Below are 25234 nucleotides of genomic sequence, written 5' to 3' on the forward strand. Positions count from 1 at the left end.
GGCACAATCCTCAGTTCTTGACACTATTTGCTAAGGTGGGAAAAGCCTAGACACTGATTGTGAGTGAATGTGGCCTTTTTTGTCTTTTTTCATGGTGCTACCTCGCTGAAGTAGGGGCTAGTGATGCTCTTTCCTGTGGGATGGATTAGCTCCAGGAATGGATGAAGGCAGGCAAGTATATGTACATGTGTATATATGTATATGTCTTTGTATGTACATGTTGATATGTATATGGGCGGGCAAGGAATAGAGTGAATTGGATCAATGTGGTATACCGGGGTTGACGTGCAGTCAGTGGATTGAATCAGGGCATGTGAAGCGTCTGGGGTAAACCATGGAAAGTTGTGTGGGGCCTGGATGTGGAAAGGGAGCTGTGGTTTCGGGCATTATTGCATGACAGCTAGAGACGGAGTGTGAATGAATGGGGCCTTTGTTGTCTTTTCCTAGCCCTACCTCGCACACATGAGGGGAGGAGGGGGATGGTATTCCATGTGTGGTGAGGTGGCAGTGGGAATGAATAAAGGCAAACAGTGTGAATTGTGTGCATGGGTATATATGTATGTGTCTGTGTGTGTATATATATGTATACATTGAGATGTATAGGTATGTATATTTGCGTGTGTGGACGTGTATGTATATACATGTGTATGGGGGTGGGTTGGGCCATTTCTTTCGTCTGTTTCCTTGCGCTACCTCGCAAACGCAGGAGACAGCGACAAAGCAAAATAAAATAAATATATATATATATATATGTGTGTGTGTGTGTATATGAGTGGATGGGCCATTCTTCGTCTGTTACCTGGCCTACCTTGCTGATGTGGGAAACAGCAATTAAGTGAGGATATATATACAGAGAGAGAGAGAGAATAATATGTGGGAAGGCAAAACTGGGTGTGTTTGAAGGATTAGTAGTCCCAGTGATATTATATGGATGGATGCAAGGCATGAGCCATAGATAAGGTTGTGTGGAGGAGGGTGGATGTGTTGGAAATGAAATGTTTAAGGACAATATGTGGTGCGAGATGGTTTGATTAGTTAGCAATGTAAGGGTAAGAGAGATGTGTGGTTAAGAGAGCAGATGAGGTTGTGCTGAAATGGTTTGGACATATTGAGAGAACGAGAGGAAAGGTTGACAAAGAGGATGTATATGTCTAAATGGAGGGAAAAAGAACAAGGAGATCAAATTGGAGATGAAAGGATGGAGTGAAGATGATTTTGAGTGATAGAGGCCTGAACATGGTGAAGGGTAAAAGGCATGACCAGGAGTGATTTGGAATGATGTGGTATAATGGGGTCGACATGCTGTCAGTGGAATGAATCAGGGGCATGTGAAGCATTTGGGGTAAACCATGGAAAGATCTGTGGGGTTTGGATGTGGATAGGGGGCTGTGGTTTTGGTGCATTAAACATGACAAGTAGTGGATGTGGCCTTTCTTCGTCTGTTCCTGGCACTACCTCTCTAACGCAGGAAACTGGTATCAAGTATGAAAAATACATGTGTGTGAATAAAAGCAAGGTTATTAGGTGTAGCACTGGAGAGATGCAGGTTACTTGGGGTGCAAGTTTGAATGGACATGGCAATGAATGGAACCATGGGAGCTGACATAGTCAGGGTGGGTGGAGGAGCAAAGGTTCTGGGAACATTGAGGTTAAAATGTATTAAAAAACTGTCTGGAAATATTGTCCAATTACCTTATAGTCTGTATTTGGAAAACTTATGAAAACCATTATTCGTGATAAGATTGTAAACATTTAAAGGACTCCTAATTAAAGCACAGCCTCAGAACTGCTGGAGGCCCATAGAGGGGGTTCCTGGGGTTGTATATGGTTAAGTATGATAAAGATTCTGTACTTGTATGTAGGTGTAAATTCTGTACTTATATGTAGGTGTGTATGTGATATGTTTCCCCACAAAATAGTTTTCTCATCAAATTATGGAGGACAATGATTTACATATTTCTCTGTGATAACATTATCATGCTGTTGTTGCATGTGTATAGCAAAGGTAGCTGTGGATTAATATTTTATTTTGATATTTTTTTGAATATCGAGATTTAAGTGTCCCCTTAAATTTTGTAGCTCAGCGTGAGCTTTTATCCTTATGGTATATTCTGTCATGAATTGCTGTACTGTGTGAAAATTAAGGGTAATTCAAATGCTTTAATTTTGTATTATATACTTTTATGTTTAGTTACCAAAAGGTTCAGGTCTGATGTTTAAATGCCTCATTTTCCTTACTTAAAGGAAGCATGTTTTTTGTAATACATATGAAATGAACAAAATTTAGTTTTTGACATTTAATCAAATGTCTTAACATACATGAAATAGCCATTTCCAATTTTATCCTTGCACCACATATGCTAGAAAAGTATTGGATGAAATGTTCTGTAGAAATTTGGATTTTAAGATGGTGCTATTACTTAGCCAGTTTTACAGTCTTAGTTTTGAGTTATCAAGGAGCTCTATATATCTGCTCAGAAAGAATTATTTTGGTCTATACCTTTTTATATCTTGGACAGAAACAATGCTATATGTTAAGTTTTTTCTCGGTGTGACCGTATTTGTCTATGGGTCTTGTTATGACTTTCAAAACTTGACCCATAAAAAGTTGCTGGAGTAGACCGACTGTTCCTCAGATGCAGCACAAAATCCCTGCAAAGTAACCATTTTCTCATCTTCATTTGTTGATTTTGGTATAATTTCAAATTTATATGCCTGTACTTTTTTTCTCTCATCTTGCCCTAACTAAGGAAAGTAGCATCATGAACAGATGACTATACATAATTAGAATAGGAATGAGCAGCAAATTAATTGTGAAATGTTACTCATTGATAAAATTTATCTAAAGACCACAGAATTTGGTGATTTCTTTCTTGGTTTCAGTTAAGGATAATGAAAATACTTTTATAGCTGGTGCATGTATTCTTAACTTTGAATTTGGAGATATTAGTAACTGAGTCATAGAAACCATATGAGAAACATTCATTCATAATTTATTCATCAGAACAAAGTGAACTATGTGATGCTGACTGGTGCCAGTACAGAATGCACAAAACTTCACACAACTTCGGAAATAAGACATCTAAACTGTTGTAAGGACAGACCTCTATTAGTGCTGGGGATGCATTCCTAGTCAGAGCTCTAACTGAGAAAAGTAGTAAATAAGGCACTTATAACATGGCTCCCAAAAGCACCATTCCTCAACTATGTGATATATATAAGGGCTTCATTAGGATACTGGTAATAAGGCAAATGATAGTCATGTCCATATGATAAATATTATAGATCATTTTATAAATTACAATATTAGGTGATAAACAAAAATCATGTACAATTGGTTGGATCAGTGTAACATAACCATCATCTATTTGAATAAACTGACCTCAGTTCAGTAAACATGGCTGCCAAGAGAGTGCTCAAAACTGGCAGCCCAAGGCACTGATTGGCTTATTGGTAATCAACACATGCTCTTTCCACTGGCTGAGCCAAAGCACAGACACAAGAAGAGATGTGTGTGTGGGGAGGGACATGTTTTTAGGCGAGACTTTTGAACCACTTGATGCATTAATACTATCATAAAACAAAATGCCTTCAAGAGACAGTTTTCATGATTCAGCACTAAATGAGGTCTGTTTGTACTCATGTATTATGTATTAGTGGAATCTATGATGATTTTGTAAAATTAATATACAAAAAAAGGAACTTATAAAAAAAAAATCATGAACTCCATAACATTAAGAAGTAAAATGAAGTTTCAAAGTAAAAAAAAAAATCATTGTTATATATAAACAATGAAAGGATTCTTTTTTTTTTTGAAAATTATATACATGTAAAATATATTGCATTAAAAAAATTTACATTACACTATCATGTATAAGATTTCACTACATTTTCTGCTTATTACATATTGTGGCTCCTGCAGGTAGAGAAGCACTTGTATTTTTCACATGGGTGGAAACTAATGTGGGACATGGTTTAGCTGTATGTTTCATTGTGTTTAAGTAAAATGTGAGGGAAAAGCATGTACAAATACCCTTTAGGGGATGCACTTGTGACAGTGTGGAGACTGGCATGTCTACATACAGAATATCTGTTTTATGTACAGTATTTCATCTTCAGTTTTTCTATCATTGTAATTTTCTGTGAATTCCACATCACTAACATCAGATTCCTATCATCACAGTAATTTTCAACCACCTCCTCATCAGGAACACCAGATTTTGCTTTCTGTGAAAAAGTCTGAACATATACTGTATAACATTGAGGAAATTGCACATACTAACCCACTTGTCAGGAAACAATACCTTACTTGGAGTGATGAGTAAAAAGCTAGAGTTTTACCATTTCTTGGATGTTGGCTTTTGGCATCTGTTCTAGATAGCTGATTGGTGTTTTTCTTCCAGATATGCCTACATTCTTCCCACAAAGGTTATTGTATAACTGTAAAGGTTAAAGTAAAGTAGCTGTAACCTATTTGTCAAGAAACAAAGGTGGATATTAGCAATTCATGGTTTAAGGTATGATTTGACACACATTTTTATGGACTGCATTTTGCTCTGTTTTTAGTAATCTTTTTAGAAGAGATTTCCAATTATTGAAATGTAAGGTAATGGGGCTTTCCGTAATTGTTGCATTTTTATGAAGAAAGATCTCATAACCTACTCAGGTCACTTCTCTATATTCATGAAACGGATAACATATGAACATGAAAATATTGTCAGGTGGAGCCCATATTATGTGTGTCAGTTTTAATAAAGACATCAAACTTTAGAAAACAGAGATCAGTATACCCAAATAACTACACAAATATCTGCATATTTTTTTTGAGATATGAAGTGCATTTTATTTATGCTTTATCTTTCAGTGTAAGTGGTACTTCTGTTTCACATATTCATAAGATTTATGCATCAGATGATGTCTTACTGTGTTATCTTTTTAAATCTGAACATCTGACAAAGTTCACACATTTTGGGAGGATAATATTAAGGAATATGTTAAGAGTGTATAATCTCAGTGAGTAGATCTGGAAACCTCGTTATTGGTTGTTGTCTGGTCTTTTTATATTCAAAATTAGCATATATTTAGTGATCTGTCATTAGCTGTAATGTTATAGTTATTGAAGCATTTTGAGATTTAGTTGCAAGTGAAGCAATGTATTTTTATATTTAGAGAAATTTTTGTGATGAAAAAGCAACTCTTTAAAAATGCAAAAAATTATTTTGACTTTCTATATATATATATATATATATATATATATATATATATATATATAATTTTAATTTGTTTATGGACGGGGTGGTTAGGGAGGTGAATGCAAGAGTTTTGGAGAGAGGGGCAAGTATGCAGTCTGTTCAGGATGTGAGGCTTGGGAAGTGAGTCAGTAGTTTGCTGATGATACTGCGCTGGTGGCTGATTTGGGTAAGAAACTGCAGAAGCTGATGGCCGAGTTTGGTAAAGTACGTGAAAGAATAAAGTTGAGAGTAAACATGAAAAAGAGCAAGGGCATCAGGTTCAGTAGAGTTGAGGGACAAGTTAATTGGTAGGTAAATTTGAATGGAGAAAAACTGGAGGAAGTGAAGTGTTTTAGATATCTGGAAGTGGATTTAGTAGTGGATGGAATCATGGAAGCAGAAGTGAGTCACAGGGTAGGGGAAGGGAGCAAAGGTTCTGATGGCATTGAAGAATGTGTGGAAGGCAAGAACGTTATCTCGGAGAGCAAAACTGGTTATGTTTGAAGGAATAGTGGTTCCAACAATGTTATAAGGTTGCAAGGCATGGGCTTATAGATAGGGTTGTGTGGAGGAGGGTGGATGTGTTGGAAATGAAATGTTTGAGGACAAAATGTGGTTTTAGTTGGTTTGATCGAGTAAGTAATGAAAGGGTAGAGATGTGTGGTAATAAAAAGTGTGTGGTTGAGAGAGCAGAGTCAGTTGTTGTTTTCTTATTTACTGATGATACAATATTGGTGGCAGATTCAAGAGTAAAACTGCAGAAGTTGGTGACTGATTTTGGAAGGGTGTTTTAAAAGGAAGAAGTTGAGAGTAAACGTGAATAAAGCAAGGTTATTAGGTTTAGCAGAGTTGAGGGACAAGTTAAAGTGCGAGTTTGAATGAAAAATAAATAGGGGAAGTGAAGGAATTTAGATACCCGGGAGTGGATATGCAGCGATTGGAGCCATGAAGGTGAGCTATGAAAGTAAGTCATAGGTTGAGTGAGGGGGCAAAGGTTCTTGGAGCACTGAAGTATGTATGGAAAGGGAGATCACTATCTGGGAGGGCAAAAATGGGAATATATGAAGGTATAGTAGTCCCAACATTACTATATAGATGGAAGGCATAGGTTACATAGATAAGAATGTGTGGAGGAGGGTGGATGTGTTGGAAATTACATGTTCGAGTTTGCAGAGGAGGGTGGATGTGTTGGAAATTAAATGTTCAAGTGTGTGGAGGAGGGTGGACGTGTTGGAAATTAAATGTCCGAGAACAGTATGTGGTGTGAGATGGTTTGATCGAGTAAGTAATTAAAATGTAAGAGAGGTAATATTTAGAGTGTAGTTGAGAGAGAAGAAGAGGTTATGCTGAAATGGTTTGAACATTTAGAGAGAATGATCGAGGAAAGGTTGATAAGTGCCTTAACTTCACTGAGGTGAGGTCTGACCCAGATGACCCTCCCTACCGTCACCACACCAGCTAGTGTTACATTTTCTTGCAGCATCAACATCTTTGATGTTTGCTGTTGTCATTACCTTTTAGTTAGCATTATGATCATATTCTCTTGTAATATGCTTATATTCTAACCTCATATCTAGATAGAATGACAAAGTAATGAGGTAGTGTATAAGAGATTTTGTATCGCAAGGAATGTAAAAAAATAAATTATGGAGTGGTAGGAGTGAGTAAAATGTAATACTTTGATGTGGATTGGGTGTGTGGAAAGAATTCAAGACGGAGTTTACACGGAAAATGTATGATAGCACAGGTAAAGGGGTTAGTGGGAGAGAAAGACCACCTTTGATATAGGGAAATAGAGTGGAAGAGTACTTGAGGGAGAGAAATGGTGGAAGAATGCATGAAATAGTGTATGCAAGGCAAGCATGTAAGGACAGGGATACGTGGAGACTTGCCACAGCCACCCCTTGAGAGGAGTTCCTTGAGGGAATGGGCATCAGAGATATAGATATAAGTTAGAAGACATGGTGTGAAGAAAGCACTTGTTAGACACATGGATGTATGATAGATATGTCAAAAAATATAAATGAATGATAGATATGTCAAAAAATATAAATGATGGTACAGGTGAAGAGGTAGACCCCAAAGTGAAATGTTTAAGGTTACATGTATTTCAGTTGACACCAGAATTTTTGATCATGTATAATGGAGTCATTTTGTGTATGAAGTTGGATAAGTTTAATCTGCAATAGAAAATTATGAAATGTTTAGGTCAGTGTGGAGACCCCCTCCACTTTATGACACTAAATGAGTTAATGGTGTGAGCGAGTTGAGAGGCAATATGCACCTGATCTGATCCATGTCAGTGGAAATTGAATTAAAAGATAATAGAAAAGTATTAATGGCATTTACATCACTAATTAAAATACAAATGGGAATGGAATTAATGATAAGAGTATGTTACATTTATCTCAATTCCATTTAATATAAACTGCAAAACATGTACCAGTTCACGCTCTCTGACAGTTTTCACCCCATGAGTATGTGTACTAAACAGCACAGCTTGCTGGTGGAATAACTGCTGCTGAATATATTAACACACTAGGGGGCAAGGTTAAATGCTTGTTAGTTAAGAATGTGCTTGGAATAATGGCTTTGATCAACTTAACCTGTGGTTAGTGAGCACTTAGTGGTCAGTCACTGACAGGACTTAACATTTTAAGATGTCTTTGTCACTTACTATCATAACAAATCATTGGTCCATCATCCACATACATCAAATTAGCTTTTTTCTTAAGGATATACCTATCTACCTCATGTCACCTTTTCCTATGGTGGTGCATGCATGTAGTGGCCTGCTGACTATCACACCTTCAAATAATACTAACAGCATTTAAAAAAATACTTTCCTTTAGAAACTGTTTTTTTTTAATTTTGAGATGAAATTACTAACTTCCTATTGACTGCCGTAAGAGAAGTTAAGTACAGAATAAGAAATATCTTTATGTATACACACGAAAAACATGCTGAAAGATAAAAAGTCCAATACTGAAGAAGAAATACTTTGAATGGTAAACAAAATTATTTTTTTAATTCTTGAGTACTGTTTGGCATGTAAGTAAAATTGGTAAGTTTTACTTACAGCTGCCATAAATTAAGACTGACTGTAGTTCTGATTCTAGAGTAACTTTTTACATGTCAATAAAACTATTTTTCAAGAGCACTTTGCATACCAAATAGAAATAAACTAGATAACACTTGCATAGTGCCAACTTGAACTAGGGCATTCTTATGTAAAGTTTATTTTGTGATGCAGGACTTTGCAATACCTGCAGTTTTCATAACAGAAATAATTCATCTATGGAGTAAATCATTATTCCATGTTCTAGGATGGTATAAAATTTGTGTGAACAATGAAGCATATATTGCAAGATATACTTTTGGCTTGGCTTAAACCCAGGAACTTGAATTCAGTATGCACTGTAATGCTAAGTATATGATGATGACTATGTTAACTTGAATACTCTTAAAGCAGATTACAAGATGAAAAATGATATACATAAAATATGAAAGTGAAAGCATCCTGAATCTTGGTTTCAAGCGACTACTTGCCAAATAATGTTTGGGCATGATATGGATTATCTGTAGCAGTTTCCATGAGGCAAATGTGATTTCTGGAATAAGCTAAGCAAGAAGTATAATGATGGAAAAGTACCTTGTCACCTCTTACGGAAATGGAGAATAATTTTTCAGTGATCAAGCTTGTTGAAACACTTCCTTTTGAATTCATATGCCTTATAAACCTGTGCCAATGACATAATTATACAAACAATGTTAATGATACTCCTGGTTATATAAATTCAGAACTATGCAATCCTCTAATGTATTTTACGACATATGTAGATCATAGAATACTGTATTTACTGAAACAAAATTGTTAATTCCTGTCAGTTAAATATTATCTCTCTGATAGTAGGTTGGTGAAAGAAGATATCTCTCCATAATAAAAAAAAAGTCTTTGAATTTTGTATTAACTTATTCCAAACTCACTAGGATATTGCAGGCATCACTGTTCTGGAAAATAATAAAACCATGCATATTGTAAAAACCTCTTTGGAAAGCTTCGCAATTATTTCCATCCAGAAATGAAGTGCTTGAACAGTGTTCCGGATGAGCCATAAAAGTTACAAAAATTTTTCTAGTAATGTCATAACCATTGATAATCTGCCATTTAATGCAATGGTTTTCCCATCTGTTAATATATGAATTACCTGTCCAATTTTGGTACATTATACCTGACACAACAGAATAGTGGATGTGAATGGGTGAGGCCATATTTCATCTGTTCTGGATGCAGAGCCTGAACATTCAGGTTCTAAAACAAAATTTTAGCATTTGGTTCCATATTTACCCAGAACCATTTGTATGCCACAAACACTGCAATTATGATATTAAAACCATGTTCATTTTCATGTGAGCAAATTTTCTTACCACCAGTAAAACTATTTAACCTAAATAAAAAAAAAAAAAATTCCAACCCTAAGTGAAAACAATTATTCCATTTGAATACATTACTTTAGTAAAAACCCAACAAAATCAGCAGCTTAAATGTTGTCATATGATTAATTAATTATTGTACATAATTGCTGTTTCCTGCATCAGCAAGGTAGCACCAGGAAACAGACGAAGAATGGCCCATCCACTCACATACACGTGTATATACATAAGACACCCATATACTCTATACATACATAAATAGACATATACATACATACGTATTCATACTTGCTTGCCTTCATCCATTTCTGTTGCCACCCCACCACACAGGAAACCGCATTGCTACCCCCTGCCTCAGTGAGATGGCACCAGGAAAAGACAAAAAAGGCCACATTCATTCACACTCAGTTTCTAGCTGTCATGTGTAATGCACTGAAACCACAACTCCCTATCTACATCCAGGCCCCACAGACGTTTCCATGTTTTACCCTAGACATTTCACATGCCCTAGTTCAGTCCATTGATAGCATGTTGACCCCAGTATACCACATCGTTCTAATTCACTCTATTCCGTGCATGCTCTCACCCTCCTGTATGTTCGGGCTCCGATTGCTCAAAATCTGTTTCACTTCCACCTCCAATTTGGTGGTTGTAAAGTTGCACTCCTATGACCCAGGCAGCTGTCTTTCTGTCTCACCCAAACATGGACTGCTGGCATTATGTCCACAAAGATACAATCTCTCCTTGTCACACAGATCACTTGACAACACTTACTTTCCACAACTTGTACTTTGTAACTCTAGTTTCCTGCAGTGAGCATTAAGCTCTAGCCCTGCCTTTTGGCAAAATGGTAGAGCAATAGATAGCAGTAGCAGGTAGGAACATTAGACAGGATGCAGTTGGTAGGAACATTAGCTGGGAACATTAAGTAGAAGCAATAGGTTGGAACATTAGGGAGAATCCGCTGAAAACACTGCACTAGAGTTGCCTTCTACCAGTGGCCTGATAAGGGTGAGGCAATAAAGGCTATAAAGTAGCCCTGGAGTTCAACAGTTATGGAGACTCTTTTGCCATGGCCATCCCATTGAGGGAGTTCCCAAAGGGAATGGGCACCAGATATATAGATATATAAATTATATGGGAGGGTATTGATTGAGAGGGTGAAGGCATGTACAGAGCATCAGATTGGGGAAGAGCAGTGTGGTTTCAGAAGTGGTAGAGGATGTGTGGATCAGGTGTTTGCTTTGAAGAATGTGAGAAATACTCAGAAAAGCAAATGGATTTGTATGTAGCATTTATGGATCTGGAGAAGGCATATGATAGAGTTGATAGAGATGCTCTGTGGAAGGTATTAAGAATATATGGCGTGATGCTCTGTGGAAGGTATTAAGAATATATGGTGTGAGAGGCAAGTTGTTAGAAGCAGTGAAAAGTTTTTATCGAGGATGTAAGGCATGTGTACGTGTAGGAAGAGAGGAAAGTGATTGGTTCTCAGTGAATGTAAGTTTGCCGCAGGGGTGTGTGATGTCTCTATGGTTGTTTAATTTGTTTATGGATGGGGTTGTTAGGGAGGTGAATGCAAGAGTTTCGGAAAGAGGGGCAAGTATGCAGTCTGTTGTGGATCAGAGAGTGTGGGAAGTAAGTCAGTTGTTGTTCGCTGATGATACAGCGCTGGTGGCTGATTCATGTGAGAAACTGCAGAAGCTGGTGACTGAGTTTGGTAAAGTGTGTGAGAGAAGAAAGTTGAGAGTACATGTGAATAAGAGCAAGGTTATTAGGTACAGTAGGGTTGAGGGCCAAGTAAATTGGGAGGTAAGTTTGAATGGAGAAAAACTGGAGGAAGTGAAGTGTTTTAGATATCTGGGAGTGGATTTGGCAACAGATGGAACCACGGAAGCGGAAGTGAATCATAGGGTGGGGGAGGGGGCGAAAATTCTGGGAGCATTGAAGAATGTGTGGAAGTTGAGAACATTATCTCGGAAAGCAAAAATGGGTATGTTTGAAGGAATAGTGGTTCCAACGATGTTGTATGGTTGCAAGGCGTGGGCTATGGATAGAGTTGTGTGCAGGAGGGTGGATGTGCTGGAAATGAGATGTTTGAGGACAATATGTGGTGTGAGGTGGTTTGATCGAGTAAGTAATAATAGGGTAAGAGAGATGTGTGGTAATAAAAAGAGTGTGGTTGATAGAGCAGAAGAGGGTGTTTTGAAATGGTTCGGTCACATGGAGAGAATGAGCTAGGAAAGATTGACCAAGAGGATATATGTTTCAGAGGTGGAGGGAACGAGAAGTGGGAGACCAAATTGGAGGTGGAAAGATGGAGTGAAAAAGATTTTGAGTGATCAGGGAACATGCAGGAGGGTTAAAAGCATGCAAGGAATAGAGTGAATTGGAACGATGTGGTATACCGGGGCCGACGTGCTGTCAATGGATTGAACCAGGGCATGTGAAGCGTCTGGGGTAAACTATGGAAAGTTCTGTGGGGCCTGGATGTGGAAAGGGAGCTGTGGTTTCGGTGCATTATTACATGACAGCTAGAGACTGAGTGTGAACGAATGGGGCCTTTGTTGTCTTTTCCTAGCACTACTTCACACACATGAGGGGGGAGGGGGTTGTTATTACATGTGTCGCGGGGTGGCGATGGGAATGAATAAAGGCAGACAGTATGAATTATGTACGTGTATAAATGTATATGTCTGTGTGTGTATATACATGTGTATGTGGGTGGGTTGGGCCATTCTTTCGTCTGTTTCCTTACGCTACCTCGCTAACATGGGAGACAGCGGCAAAGCAAAATAAATAAAAAATGAATAAAATAGACAGGATTCTTTCACTTACAGGTTTTGGTAAAAACTGGCTGTTTCTTTATTTCATGATTTGAGCTGCAAGTCACAAGGGGTTCCATCCTGATATTCCTCTGAAGGTTCATCATCAGTGAGGCCCATTACCTGTTTAAAGAGATTGTAATTAATAATCATATTAAAATCTATCATCCAGTGGATAACAAACTAAGAAGGTGCACAGATACTTAAATATGAAAAATATTCAAAGTAAACACCTTTTACCTAATTGCAACATTAACTGCAAACTTACTCAGGTAAAATCAGTCCTTACAACAAGTCATCAAACAAAAATAAGTGGCCTAGTCATGAGAGATGGAAATCTTATGGTCACTGAATGGTGAAAATGCAAGAGAAATTGTTAAACTCAGAACTATTTTTTATGAAAAAGACATTATTTTTTGGAAACCCCATGAAATCATAGTATGCAATGGTAGGACTGACCTCTCTAAATTGTTGAGCAGCCAGCTCTGGATTTATTATCCAGTGTTCCTTTCTCTCTTCCACCCCACTGCTGCAAAACAGATCTTCTAGAGTACTCTGAAATATGTGATCTGTAAATTAAGAAAAAGACAATAATTAACTTACAATTATATGTCTTAAATACATACAATAGTAATAATGGATTGGCTTAACATATCAAAGAATGCAGGAAGAAAGAAAAATTGCTATTACTCTGAGAAGGTACAACACGACAACCCTTTGATGTAAAGAAGAGATATATTCTGTAGTTGTGTGGATGATGTTACCAAGGTTGTTTAATCTCTTCATGAACAGGGTGGTGGTGAGAGGCAAATGCAAGAGGTGAGCTACAGTTGGGGGACATGAAAGGTGAAACAGTTCTGTTCGAACACATCAGAGAGAAACTAGAAACTAAAGATGGTGTCAGAGTCTGGCAGAATGTATGAAAGGCGATAGTTTGAATGTAACGTGGAATGGGGTGGACCTGGAGGAAGTGGATTGTATGAGTGAAAGAGGGAGCTGTAAGAAGTGTGTGGAATAAGAGGTTCATTGTCTGCATGGGCAAAAATTGGTGTTCACAGGTACAGCCACATCAACAATATAGTATGGAAGTGAATCTTGGACCTTAAATGCTAAAGAAATTGAAGAGGGTGGACACAAAATGCCTAAATATGATATGTGGAGAGAGACTGGTTGATAATGAAATGAATAACCATGACACACAGGTGTGGTTGTCCATAATCTGATTAAGCAAATTGATCAGGGAGTACTGAAATGGTTCAAACATATGAATATGACAAAGAAAGACTGACTGACTTAGAATTATGAGTCAGAAGTGAAGAGAGCAAGTGGGTGGAAGATGCCAAGGAGGAGATGGATCGAGTGAAGGAGGCTTCCTGGTAACAAGTCCTGAAAATTCAGGAAGGCAAAAGGCCTTGAATATTTCTTGTGGTTTCTTAGTGCATCTGCACACATTTGTTGCATATATGGTGAAAATTCATCAGGTGGTAGATTCAAGTGAGAAATTGCATTTGTTTGTGACTGAGTTTGAAAGAGTGTGTGAAAGGAGAAAGTTGAGAGCGAATGTCAATAAAAACAAAGCATTAGGTTTAAAAGTGTTGTGGGAGAGGTTACTTGGGATGTGAGTACGAATGGTGAAAAACTGGAGGAAGTGAAGTGCTTTACATAACTAGCAGAGGACATGGCAATGAATGAGACAATGGAAGCGGAAGCGAGTCACTGCGTGGGGGAGGGGGTAAAGAAAGTTTGGAAAGAGTGAACATTATCTGGGAGGGCAAAAATGGATATGTTTGAAGGAACAGTAGTCCCAACAGTATTTTATGGATGACATGGGGTATAGATTAGGCTGTACAGAGGAGGGTGGATGTGTTGGAAATGAAATGTTTGAAGATAATATGTGTGAGGTGGTTTGATTAAGTTATGAAAGGGTAAGAGAGATGTGTGGTTGAGAGATCAGAGGGTGTGCTGAAATGGTTTGGACATATGGAAAGAATGAGTGAGGAAAGGTTGACAAAGGACATATGTGTCAGTGGTGGAGGAAAAAGGAAAAGTGGGAGACCAAATTGGAGGTGGAAGGATGGAGTGAAAAAGATTTTGAGTGACTGGGGCCTGAACATGCAGGAGGGTGAGAGGCGTGCAAAGAATATAGTGAACTGGAGCAATGTGGTATACCTGGGCAGATGTGCTATCGAATGGACTGAACCAGGGCATGTAAAACGTCTGGGGTAAACCATGTGGAAAGGTTTGTGGGGCCTGGATGTGGATGGGGAGCTGTGTTTTTAGACTGAGTGTGAACAAATGCAGCCTTTTTTTTTTTTTTTTTTCCTGGTGCTACCTCTCTAATACAGGGTGGTGATGCTGTTTCCAGTGTGGCTGGGAATGGATGAAGGCAAGCAAGTATATGTACAAGGGTATATATGGATCCTAAGAACAAAACATTGTAAATCTATACTGCTCAACTAAAACAAAGAATAGTAATTAATTCAAATCAATCTAAACAGAAAAAATACATGTAGAATATATAAACTTTCTGAAACCAAAAACTATTTAAAATGCATGGTCTGGCACACTCAAAATTACCACCACCTTGGAGCATGAGTTTCCAAGGTTGACCACTGTGCTTACATTGTAATGCTGTTAGTCATACCACCATTCTTGCGGTCTGAGTGAGGGAATTAAATTCAGTGGTTTTCTCCATCATTTTACATCATATTTCGAAAATTCTGCCCATATAATGACATCCAAACAGCATCCAAGTTAGTGCTGGGTGTAGTGTTATAAAATGGTAACATATTGCACTTACCATTATGCAAAAAATGAAAATCTTACTACACAGATAAGGGTATGATGGTATGTCATAGGAATAACAGTCAATCGAATGGATGGATCACTGATTCCATGTCAAAGCATGAAAATAGATCAGCCTACACTGAAGACCACTTTGGTGTGAAAAGGACAAAATACTCCATCAGGAATTAAAAACTGCATGCCTTGTGACTTTACAACTGAATGACTGCATAAATTAAACATCTACCCTTGTCTACATGATACCTTTTGGGAGTTTAGAAAAAGGAAGGATGGGAGTAATTTCAGTAAAATTACTTCAGTGAATGTCTATTACATGTTTTACACAGTATGTGGACAGGGCGCTGTGGTTTTGGTACATTACACAAGACAGCTAAAAAACTGATGTGAATGAACAAATGCAGCCTTTCTTCATCTGCTCCTGGCACTACCTCGCTAACACAGGAAACAGCGATCAAGTAAGGAGAAGAAATTACATAAAAAGAGATAACTTACAAACTGCATAAGGAATACAAATGACTCTCATGGTTACAATATATTCACACCATACTTTAAATGCCCCTATTTCTATGATACACAAAAATCCTAAATTCACACCCTGCTTAGTCCAAAAGATTATAAAGTTTGATATCCTACTTGTTTTTTTTTTTTTTTTTTTTTTATACTTTGTCGCTGTCTCCCGCGTCTGCGAGGTAGCGCAAGGAAACAGACGAAAGAAATGGCCCAACCCCCCCCCCCCCATACACATGTACATACACATGTCCACACACGTGTATACATACCTACACAGCTTTCCATGGTCCACCCCAGACGCCTCACATGCCTTGATTCACTCCACTGACAGCACGTCCACCCCTGTATACCACATCGCTCCAATTCACTCTATTCCTTGCCCTCCTTACACCCTCCTGCATGTTCAGGCCCCGATCACACAAAATCTTTTTCACTCCATCTTTCCACCTCCAATTTGGTCTCCCTCTTCTCCTCGTTCCCTCCACCTCCGACACATATATCCTCTTGGTCAATCTTTCCTCACTCATTCTCTCCATGTGCCCAAACCATTTCAAAACACCCTCTTCTGCTCTCTCAACCACGCTCTTTTTATTTCCACACATCTCTCTTACCCTTACGTTACTTACTCGATCAAACCACCTCACACCACACATTGTCCTCAAACATCTCATTTCCAGCACATCCATCCTCCTGCGCACAACTCTATCCATAGCCCACGCCTCGCAACCATACAACATTGTTGGAACCACTATTCCTTCAAACATACCCATTTTTGCTTTCCGAGATAATGTTCTCGACTTCCACACATTTTTCAAGGCTCCCAAAATTTTCGCCCCCTCCCCCACCCTATGATCCACTTCCGCTTCCATGGTTCCATCCGCTGACAGATCCACTCCCAGATATCTAAAACACTTCACTTCCTCCAGTTTTTCTCCATTCAAACTTACCTCCCAATTGACTTGACCCTCAACCCTACTGTACCTAATAACCTTGCTCTTATTCACATTTACTCTTAACTTTCTTCTTCCACACACTTTACCAAACTCAGTCACCAGCTTCTGCAGTTTCTCACATGAATCAGCCACCAGCGCTGTATCATCAGCGAACAACAACTGACTCACTTCCCAGGCTCTCTCATCCCCAACAGACTTCATACTTGCCCCTCTTTCCAGGACTCTTGCATTCACCTCCCTAACAACCCCATCCATAAACAAATTAAACAACCATGGAGACATCACACACCCCTGCCGCAAACCTACATTCACTGAGAACCAATCACTTTCCTCTCTTCCTACACGTACACATGCCTTACATCCTCGATAAAAACTTTTCACTGCTTCTAACAACTTGCCTCCCACACCATATATTCTTAATACCTTCCACAGAGCATCTCTATCAACTCTATCATATGCCTTCTCCAGATCCATAAATGCTACATACAAATCCATTTGTATTAAATGTAAATTCACACAGCAAATTATGAAACCTGAAAAACATCATGCATAATGGTGCTTCGACAAACATCCAAAACTTAACTATGATAAAGACTAACCTGATGTAGATGGAGAATGTCTACTAATTTCACTGTCTACAGCACAGGTGTTGTCTCCTAGTGTCATATCTACAGGTAAGTTGTCACATTGATTTCTTACACTCTGACAGCATTCTGCTGGAGTTTTATCACATGCTTCTAAATTAAGGTTTTCTCCTCCATCGTTTGCTCCTCTTTCTTGCTTTTCCTCCTGGCCTCCAGATACATCCTTTGGTCCACTTAAAGTTTCTTTATTCTTTCCATTTTCTTGGGAATCCCCCTGAACTTCATACCTAAAATTTAATTTTTGTGTGCTTTCTTCTACAAAACAAACAGGGTTATTTTTATACAGCTTTGTTATTATGTTTACTGGGACACTTGTTGAGGGCTTTATATGCTCACAGCTGTCATTTTTATTTCCCATAATGCATGTAATTTTGTCATCATCAAGTTCCAGTACTGCTTTCCAATTAGCATGACTAGTTTCTTTGTTGCCTTTTGTATTTTCTTCAATTTCAGAAAGTGAATTGGCATTTCCACTTTTTAAGTATACGTTCTTTTCTACATTCTTTCCCTTTTCATCATATTCTTTGATAATGTCATGATCATTTGGATTGTTAACTTTTTCTCTCAAGCTGATACCACAATCAACTATAGGCTGGTTCTGAATCGTCATATCCAGGTTACCAAAAGGTTCTCTTGTAATCTGATAATCTGTAAGTACTACACTGTTACTTTTTTTATCAGAATTACAGAAGAAAGTCTTATAAAAGTTACCTTTTGAAATATTTCCGTCAGCTTTACAGGCTGCAGAGGTAACACATTCTCTTTCCTTTAAAGAGTCTAGCCAGTTGCACATAAAATTCTGCATACCTTCCCGAGACATGGAGATCTTTGGCATTTCCTCCTTATGTTCCTGTGAAATAGTATTACTGTTATCCATAGATGGAGTGTGTCTTACATTATGCAACAATTGTGGGAAATCTCTAAACTGATAAGTGGGCTGCAGTAAATCTTGTGGTGAATGTAAGTGTGGTGTTTGTCCATGAGAATATTTTTCATAAGATGTCTCACTTAAAAATGTGATGTCTGATCTATCAGCCTGCTTCACTGTGTGAAACCTGTAATCCATGTATAACTTCCTTACACGGGATACATGAGGAACCTCTTTTACTGTCATGGATTAGTAGTTTTTGAGTTCCATTGCTTAGGTTTTGAACGGTAATTAGTTCCTTTACCTCATTCACAGATGTACTAGATGAATTATTTTCTTCTCTCTGGGCCTGCGGATGGTGTATTTCTAATTGAGGAGTCCATTTATCCAAACTCCCTGTGGAGACAACAGCTCTACTTTTGACTAGCGCTTGGTTAACATCAGAAGTATAAGTACATGGCATCTCTCCTGTGATGATGGGGATATGTGGTGTATCTCTCTCAGTACTGAAATCTTCAAGTTCATAACTACAGTTGTTATGAATTTCACTACCTGTGGTCACTGGTGCAATTTCACAACCTGTGGTCAATGGTGCACTTTTATCCTTCTGTGAAATATGTTGTACATCTCTCCCTTGAAAAGAACTTTTAGAAAGTAATTTTTTGTTCTCAGTGGAATTTAAATCTGATTCAATTTCTCCATTGTGTTTCATAAGTAAAGACCTGTCCAAGGTCTTGACAGAACTTTCTGGAGAAATTGTACAAGAATATGTATTATTTTCAAAACATGTAGTATAATCAATGGTACTAACTTGTGAATTATCTTGCATGGGAGATTTTTTGAATTTCTTATGATCAGTAGTAAAACACCTTTCCTCTAAAATTTGATGACTCTCAGAAGTGTATGTATTGTTGTCTGAAGTATCCAAGAAAATGCATTCCTTCTCATTATCTGAGTTTGCCTTGAAGATGTGTAACTGATCAATGATGCTACATGAAGACAATCCAACTTCTCTATTGTATGACTCATTCTTGATAGTCTGTGCTATACTTTTCTTACTACTACTGACACTGTTTTGCAACACTTCATGATTCTCAAAACTCAGGGAGATATTTGGCATATGGTCTGATGTATTGTGTAGCTGTAGCTCCAGTCCATCCTGACTTCCAGAAGGATCTTCTAGTAATCTTTCAAGTGTAGGATCTGAAGGGGTTTGTGAAGACTTGTTGCTGCTGGGTGTATTAATGAAAGTGCTTAAAATCCAAGGACTGACAAAACTCTTATCCAAGTATGGAGTTTTGTCTTTTCTTTTATGAGCAAAGTTCAACCCACTTTCAACCTTTACTAGTTTCCGAGTAAATGTACTAAGCTTAGGTTTACTTTTGCCTGAAGTCTGCCACATCTGAATAGCCTTCTCTTCTATTCTATCATCATTTTCATGTATTACTTCTAGTTTCCTTTCTCCTAGCCTTCTTAATCCTACACCTACTCCATTAGATTCATCTACATCTTGAATACCACAAACCAAATTATCCTTGTTTACTTTAATGTGTCTTGTCTTATTATCCTCTTTCTCTTCCTTATGAGAATTATCGAAAAGAGACTCTGCACTCTTATTACATGACTGTTTATGTATACTTGTATCCTGATTTCCCATTTCATCAATGGGATTATGATTGTTGTAAGAAGAGTATACAAATGGTGAAGTTCTGAGCCTAGAACCAAAAAGCATTGCTAAACGCTTGGTTTCCCACTCACTATTTTCCTTGCCTTTCATAGTTTTTGAATCTATTGTGAATTGTTGTTTATGATGAGTTAAGTTTTGAATGTCTTCCCCTTTCACACTATGATTTTCATTTTTATTTCCTTGCTTAACAGCATTCTCTGATGATTCTAAAATCTTTTGATTGTCAATACTAACAAAGTGCCCCTGTGATAAACTTAAAGGTGCCCAAATTCGTCCCTTGTGTCGTTCTGGGCTGAGTGTAAGCAACTCCCGAAAACGTGGAGCCCCAGTGAGAAGATCTGAGGTTCCAAAACTACTTTTATTTTGTTTACTTGTACACCTCTCAGTTCTTCCAGTAGATGCACAAGTTCTTTTGAATTGGTTGGTTTGTTCCTTCTTTCTCTGCTCAGCTATTCTACCTCCTGAAAACATATTTTCTTTTGTACTCATCTTGTCTTCCTTAATCATTAAATTGACCTTATCTGGTTCGTAAAAACCTGAAGCTGTGTAGTTCGCATCAGTCAACCTTTGTCTGAAGCTTTCATGTTTTTTAGTATTTTCATCATTTTTGTGCCTGTCACCATGTTGTTCCCTTGCACTGACTTTTTCATTCTCTCCCTTTATTATTTGTTTCTGGTATTTCATTCCACTAGGGAATAAGTCTTGTCTTTTAATACTGTCTTCTGTCTTACATGTTATATTCTTTCTTTTATTACATTTCAGTTCTGGGGAAAGATCTGTTTTAAAGGTACCTTCTTTCAACTCATTTCCCCTGTCATCTTGCCAAGTTGCTCTATTATCCCTATTTTTATATGTACTTGTTTCAAATTTCCAAATGTCACTCTCTTTCATGTTCTCATTTATCGTATTCTGCTGACTTTCATTTCTGCTAATACTTTCTCCTTTTTCAGATTTGTTAACTTTCGCTACATTCTCATCCCTATCTGTCCTCTGCAATTTACTTTTATTGTTTTTGCTTCTCTTCTGAATTTCATTTCTTTTTTCTTCCTTGACCTTTTCCTTTCTCTCTGAACTACTTGTATGATTTCTGATATCATCATCTTTTCTCCTGTCCCACTGAGTGATCTTATCTTTTTTGCCATTATCTTTAATTATACACTTCCACCCTTTATGTCTATTCCAATCACTTTTGGTTGGCATCTTGTCCCTTTTACTCATTTGTTCTTCAACCAGCTCTCCCACATGCAAAGTCTTTGGAAGTCTTCCTCCAGAACTTCTATGCAGTTGCTCATTACTAAATTTCTTCTTAATACCCTGCATTTCTAGCTGAAGGGTTATAGCATTTAGTAACTTTGACAATTAAACCATCTCTGCACTAACTCTTAAAAAACAAAATACATCTAAAGTTAAGAAACATCATGAATATATATACATTTATCTTAATTTATGATAATCCCAGGAACAATTTCTATGAAAGAGTTCTACTGTTACCAAGAATCTTTGCAAAGGCTCCTGCAGCCTAAGGCTGCACTACTTCCAGTAGCAGGGAAATGTTGATCCCTTTAAAACAGGAAGGTCCTTAACGAGACTATGCTCTAATGATATAGCCTTGACATAGATGACTTTTCACTTGTAGTGTGACCTCTTTCAGCAGGAGCTCAGTAACACCCACACACACACACACACACATATATATATTATATATATATATATATATATATATATATATATATATATATATATTTATCTATTTATTCATGAATGACTGGCTTAGTGGCCAGCTATGAAGATGGCTAACCATTTTGTCATTTATGTGGATTAAGGTATCCAGTATCTTTTGAGAGACTGTAAGCTGTGGGATGGTGTCAAGTGCTTGGTTGATATCCATTGTCACTAGTATTATTCTGTGTGTATGTGTGTTGGAAGGGTGAGGGTATGGTTGGTTGAAACCACCCAGGATGTGTTTTGTTATGTTCGTGAGCAGTGTGGTTATGGAGTGACTGGATTTTAGATTTGGTGTGAGAATGAGATAATTTGGTTGACCCCTTTGGTTTTGAGAGCCTGGAGAGGTACTAAGTTGGCAGAGTTTCAGAGTAGGTACTAGATTGGCAAGTTCTCAGACACTCGGGATTTTACTACGCAACAAGGAGTACTTGCAGATATTTGTATGTGTTTGGATGAGAAAGGAACCAAAGTGTTTTAGAAGAAAGTCTGAAATGTTGTGAGGGCCTACTGCTGAGGAATTCTTTAAGATTTTATTAGTCAGGAGTGGCAGAGTGGGAGTGAATGGTAAGTAATAAGTATTTTTCAAGGAGGATTCTGTGTAGGTTTTATTATGACTGTCCTCTTTAGGAGTATGATTGCTTTGTGTCTAATTTTTTAGTATTTCATGACTATGTTTGTGCGTTCTTTGGGAGAAGAGATGTTGTAAATTTTGGGTTACAAGTGCTTCGAGCGTTGGGAGCTGGGGTAGTGTAAGGAGTGTAAATATATGCAAATGAATCTTCAAGACATAGAGTTATTGAACATTAAAAACCAACATAGGGATGCTATCCAGAGTTGCTAAACATTGAAAAAGAAAAACATAAGGATGATATCCATCTACCTTAAGTAAAAACTCTGAAAAAGGTCCATGTATGGATGCAAGTTTAATGAGGTGAGTCCCTGAGGTCCTGTCAGTGTTTTTTTCATCAAGTCTACCAACTTGTGATCTCCCATTCTTTCCTCTGTAGTTTACTTCTGCAGGGCATTTAGTTTCTGTCACATTATGCTGCTGAAATGATAAAGTGGCATCATGCTGCTGAAATGATAAATTAACATCATGCTGCTGAAATGATAGTGACATCATGGTGCTGAAATGATAAAGACATCATGGTGCTGAAACGATAAAGTAACATCATGCTGCTGAAATGATGAAGTGACATGATGCTGCTGAAATGATATAGGGTTATTAAAGAAAACCCAATTTTCCACTTAATTAATTCCTACTTTTCTGCATATGGTATCACCTTTTAACTTTAAAACATTAGTTACTTATGCTGAGTGTCATTTTTTACAACCCTGACTACTGCAAAACTAAAAACTCTAGCATGCTGAAAAACTAACTACTTTTCTTTACAATTACTCACTTTCAATTATTCAAATAACCACAAATGCCACACACATCAGTGCCACCTAGTGCAGTAAGAAAGCAAGGAGACACTCATCCCCATAATGTGACAAAAAAGGAAGGGGACAGCAAACTCATCCCAGTAGCCCTTCACTGGTGAATCCAAGGCAGCTCTGAAGGTGACATTTCATAACTTTGTGAAAAAAATCTAACACTGCATCATGCAACAAAGTGTAAAACAATAATTACTACAACAAAGAAAGCAAAAAAACAGAAAAGAATCCACTAAAAGAACTTGCATGCTAGAACTCTGTTCACACAAAATCTTACAGAATAATTCATTACCCTTTGGAATGTGTTAGTTGTGGAAGCAGAGTTCCTCTTAATCCTTTCACACACCATCTCCTCATTTCTCCAATGGTGCGATCCTGTGGAGCAAGAGCAAAAACTTTATGGTAGTATTCATACATGGTGAAACCACAGTATAAAAATAAATCACTTCTACACTTAACTGTGCTAAAAAGAAACAAAAGTTAAAGAAAGAAAATGGGAAGGGATGTAAAAGAGAAAACAAGCTTTGGGCAACACATTTTCCAACTCCACCCATCCCCAATGGATGACAGCTTTTATCAAAGTTGCCACAAGATCAATCAATAGAATGTGTTTAGGACCACATTCTATTAAATAAAAGTAATGTTCCTTTTTAGCAGTCGTATGACAAATGCTCCTTATAATACTTAGCCAATCATGGAATAATTTTTGGAGAAAGACGACAGCTTGTTCAAAGGGATCACTCTTTCAGTCCTGAGCTCTTTGCCTCACTTTACACCAAAGACATTCCCAAACCATTCTTCCCCTTCCCCTTGAGCTTTCTTTCACTCAGAACTAAAATATCCAGGTTCCTGTCCTCAAATATCCTCAAATATTCTCCTTGTATCTCCCTCTACTCATTCTGGTTACATGCACATGCATTCAAATATTCCAGCCTGTGTCTTCGAGGAAGACGAGCACTTCTCACTTGATTCTTTCTTCTGTTCCAACATTAGATATTACAAGAGAAGGAGGAGAGGATTTAAAGCCCCTAACTTCCACCCTATTAGTTCTATGGCATGCAGCAGATATGTGGATAGTATACCAGCTAGAAGTAATGTGAAGCAAGAGACTAAGCTACATGTGTAACCACTCATTTGCAAAGTAAATAATCTGTTATGTGCATTCTAACTACTGCTATGGCACATCACCCACTGGACACAAAAATTGGCCTTTTTTCGCTTAAACAATCTGTCTCAACAGTAAATTATGCTCCGAATATATGAAGCTACTAGGCACTGTTCAATTTGCTTGGAGCAATGCTGCCTGTTCTGATAAATACAACTGAGCAAAATGGAAAAGTACAGGCAACTAAGATGGACTTCTTCAAAGAATACAAATTTAGGAAGTATGGGGATAAGGAAATAAAGTTTGTGGTATACAAAAGTACAAAGGAAGACTAGATGAAAAGTGGATACTCAAACTCAGGGAATCTATGTGACAGTTGTCAATAATCATACATAATGGTAATATATAAAATAAAGATTCTTGAAATCAATAAACTCAAGATATTATCAATGCTTTATAAAACTGACCTACTCTGGGTCTTGAAGGAACAGGCTCAATGGAGTGCTGCACATCTGTTGATTCCCCAGGGCATCCAATATATCCAGAAGTACTGCTATGGCCCTGTAATATTCTAAAAGGGAGGTTTTGGTAACAGAAGCTGACATTAGCCACTTGCTTGGAACATTTTTCAGAGTAACTGCACCCGAGTGCATTACAGGAATATTCATAATAGCATATACAATAAAAAAAATAAATTGAGTCCAACCACTGGAATATACACAAATTTGCACGAAAATTACTGAGAAATACATTAGCTCAGTTGGACTACAGCACAATGTGTCTCAGGCCTGAATATAAAGGAAAATGAGGATGGCATAAAGACTGACAACCATCATTCAGCATGTTGTTAAAGAAAATGGGATCATGTATTGTATCAATATTGTTCGTAATATTTTATTATTTTTTTAACACTCGTTTGCCACATCCTACATTAGCGAGTAGCATCAGGAACAGACAAAGAAATGGCCTCATTTACTTACATCTATGTCATGTGTAACACACTGAAACCA

General features: G+C 37.6%; 2 protein-coding genes across 4 annotated transcripts in view; both read right to left on the bottom strand.

Annotated features, from left to right (window-relative positions):
- Positions 1-2902: 2902 nt before the first annotated feature.
- On the bottom strand, positions 2903-18463 carry LOC139762457 (uncharacterized). Its single transcript, XM_071687363.1, has 4 exons — positions 17358-18463; positions 12950-13059; positions 12504-12613; positions 2903-4440 (listed from the first exon to the last, which is right to left on the bottom strand). Exons 1-3 carry the CDS (start codon positions 18277-18279, stop codon positions 12536-12538), a joined length of 1110 nt encoding a protein of 369 aa, XP_071543464.1. The 5' UTR covers positions 18280-18463; the 3' UTR covers positions 2903-4440; positions 12504-12535.
- Positions 18434-25234, bottom strand: part of LOC139762452 (uncharacterized) — a 28002-nt gene continuing 21201 nt past the window's right edge. For 2 of the 3 annotated variants that reach the window (XM_071687353.1, XM_071687352.1), the window contains exons 3-6: positions 24692-24795; positions 23412-23494; positions 22563-22730; positions 18434-21283 (exon numbers count right to left, since the gene is read on the bottom strand). In XM_071687353.1, the coding sequence (XP_071543454.1) occupies positions 18434-21283; positions 22563-22730; positions 23412-23494; positions 24692-24795 (3205 nt within the window). The remainder of the gene's footprint in view (positions 21284-22562; positions 22731-23411; positions 23495-24691; positions 24796-25234) is intronic. The other variant, XM_071687354.1, reaches the window with a different exon arrangement.

The sequence above is a fragment of the Panulirus ornatus genome, chromosome 43, assembly GCF_036320965.1.
Source record: "Panulirus ornatus isolate Po-2019 chromosome 43, ASM3632096v1, whole genome shotgun sequence".
Lineage (NCBI taxonomy): Eukaryota > Metazoa > Arthropoda > Malacostraca > Decapoda > Palinuridae > Panulirus > Panulirus ornatus.

Bases quoted from the DNA above. Each gene is read 5' to 3' on its own strand.
- LOC139762457 (XM_071687363.1), bottom strand. From the start codon at position 18,279: ATGGATAACAGTAATACTATTTCACAGGAACATAAGGAGGAAATGCCA. The intron at 13,060-17,357 runs GTTAGTCTTTAT...CTTAATTTACAG, and splicing joins ACATTCTCCATCTACATCAG to ATCACATATTTCAGAGTACT. The intron at 12,614-12,949 runs GTCAGTCCTACC...CTCTTTAAACAG, and splicing joins CTGCTCAACAATTTAGAGAG to GTAATGGGCCTCACTGATGA.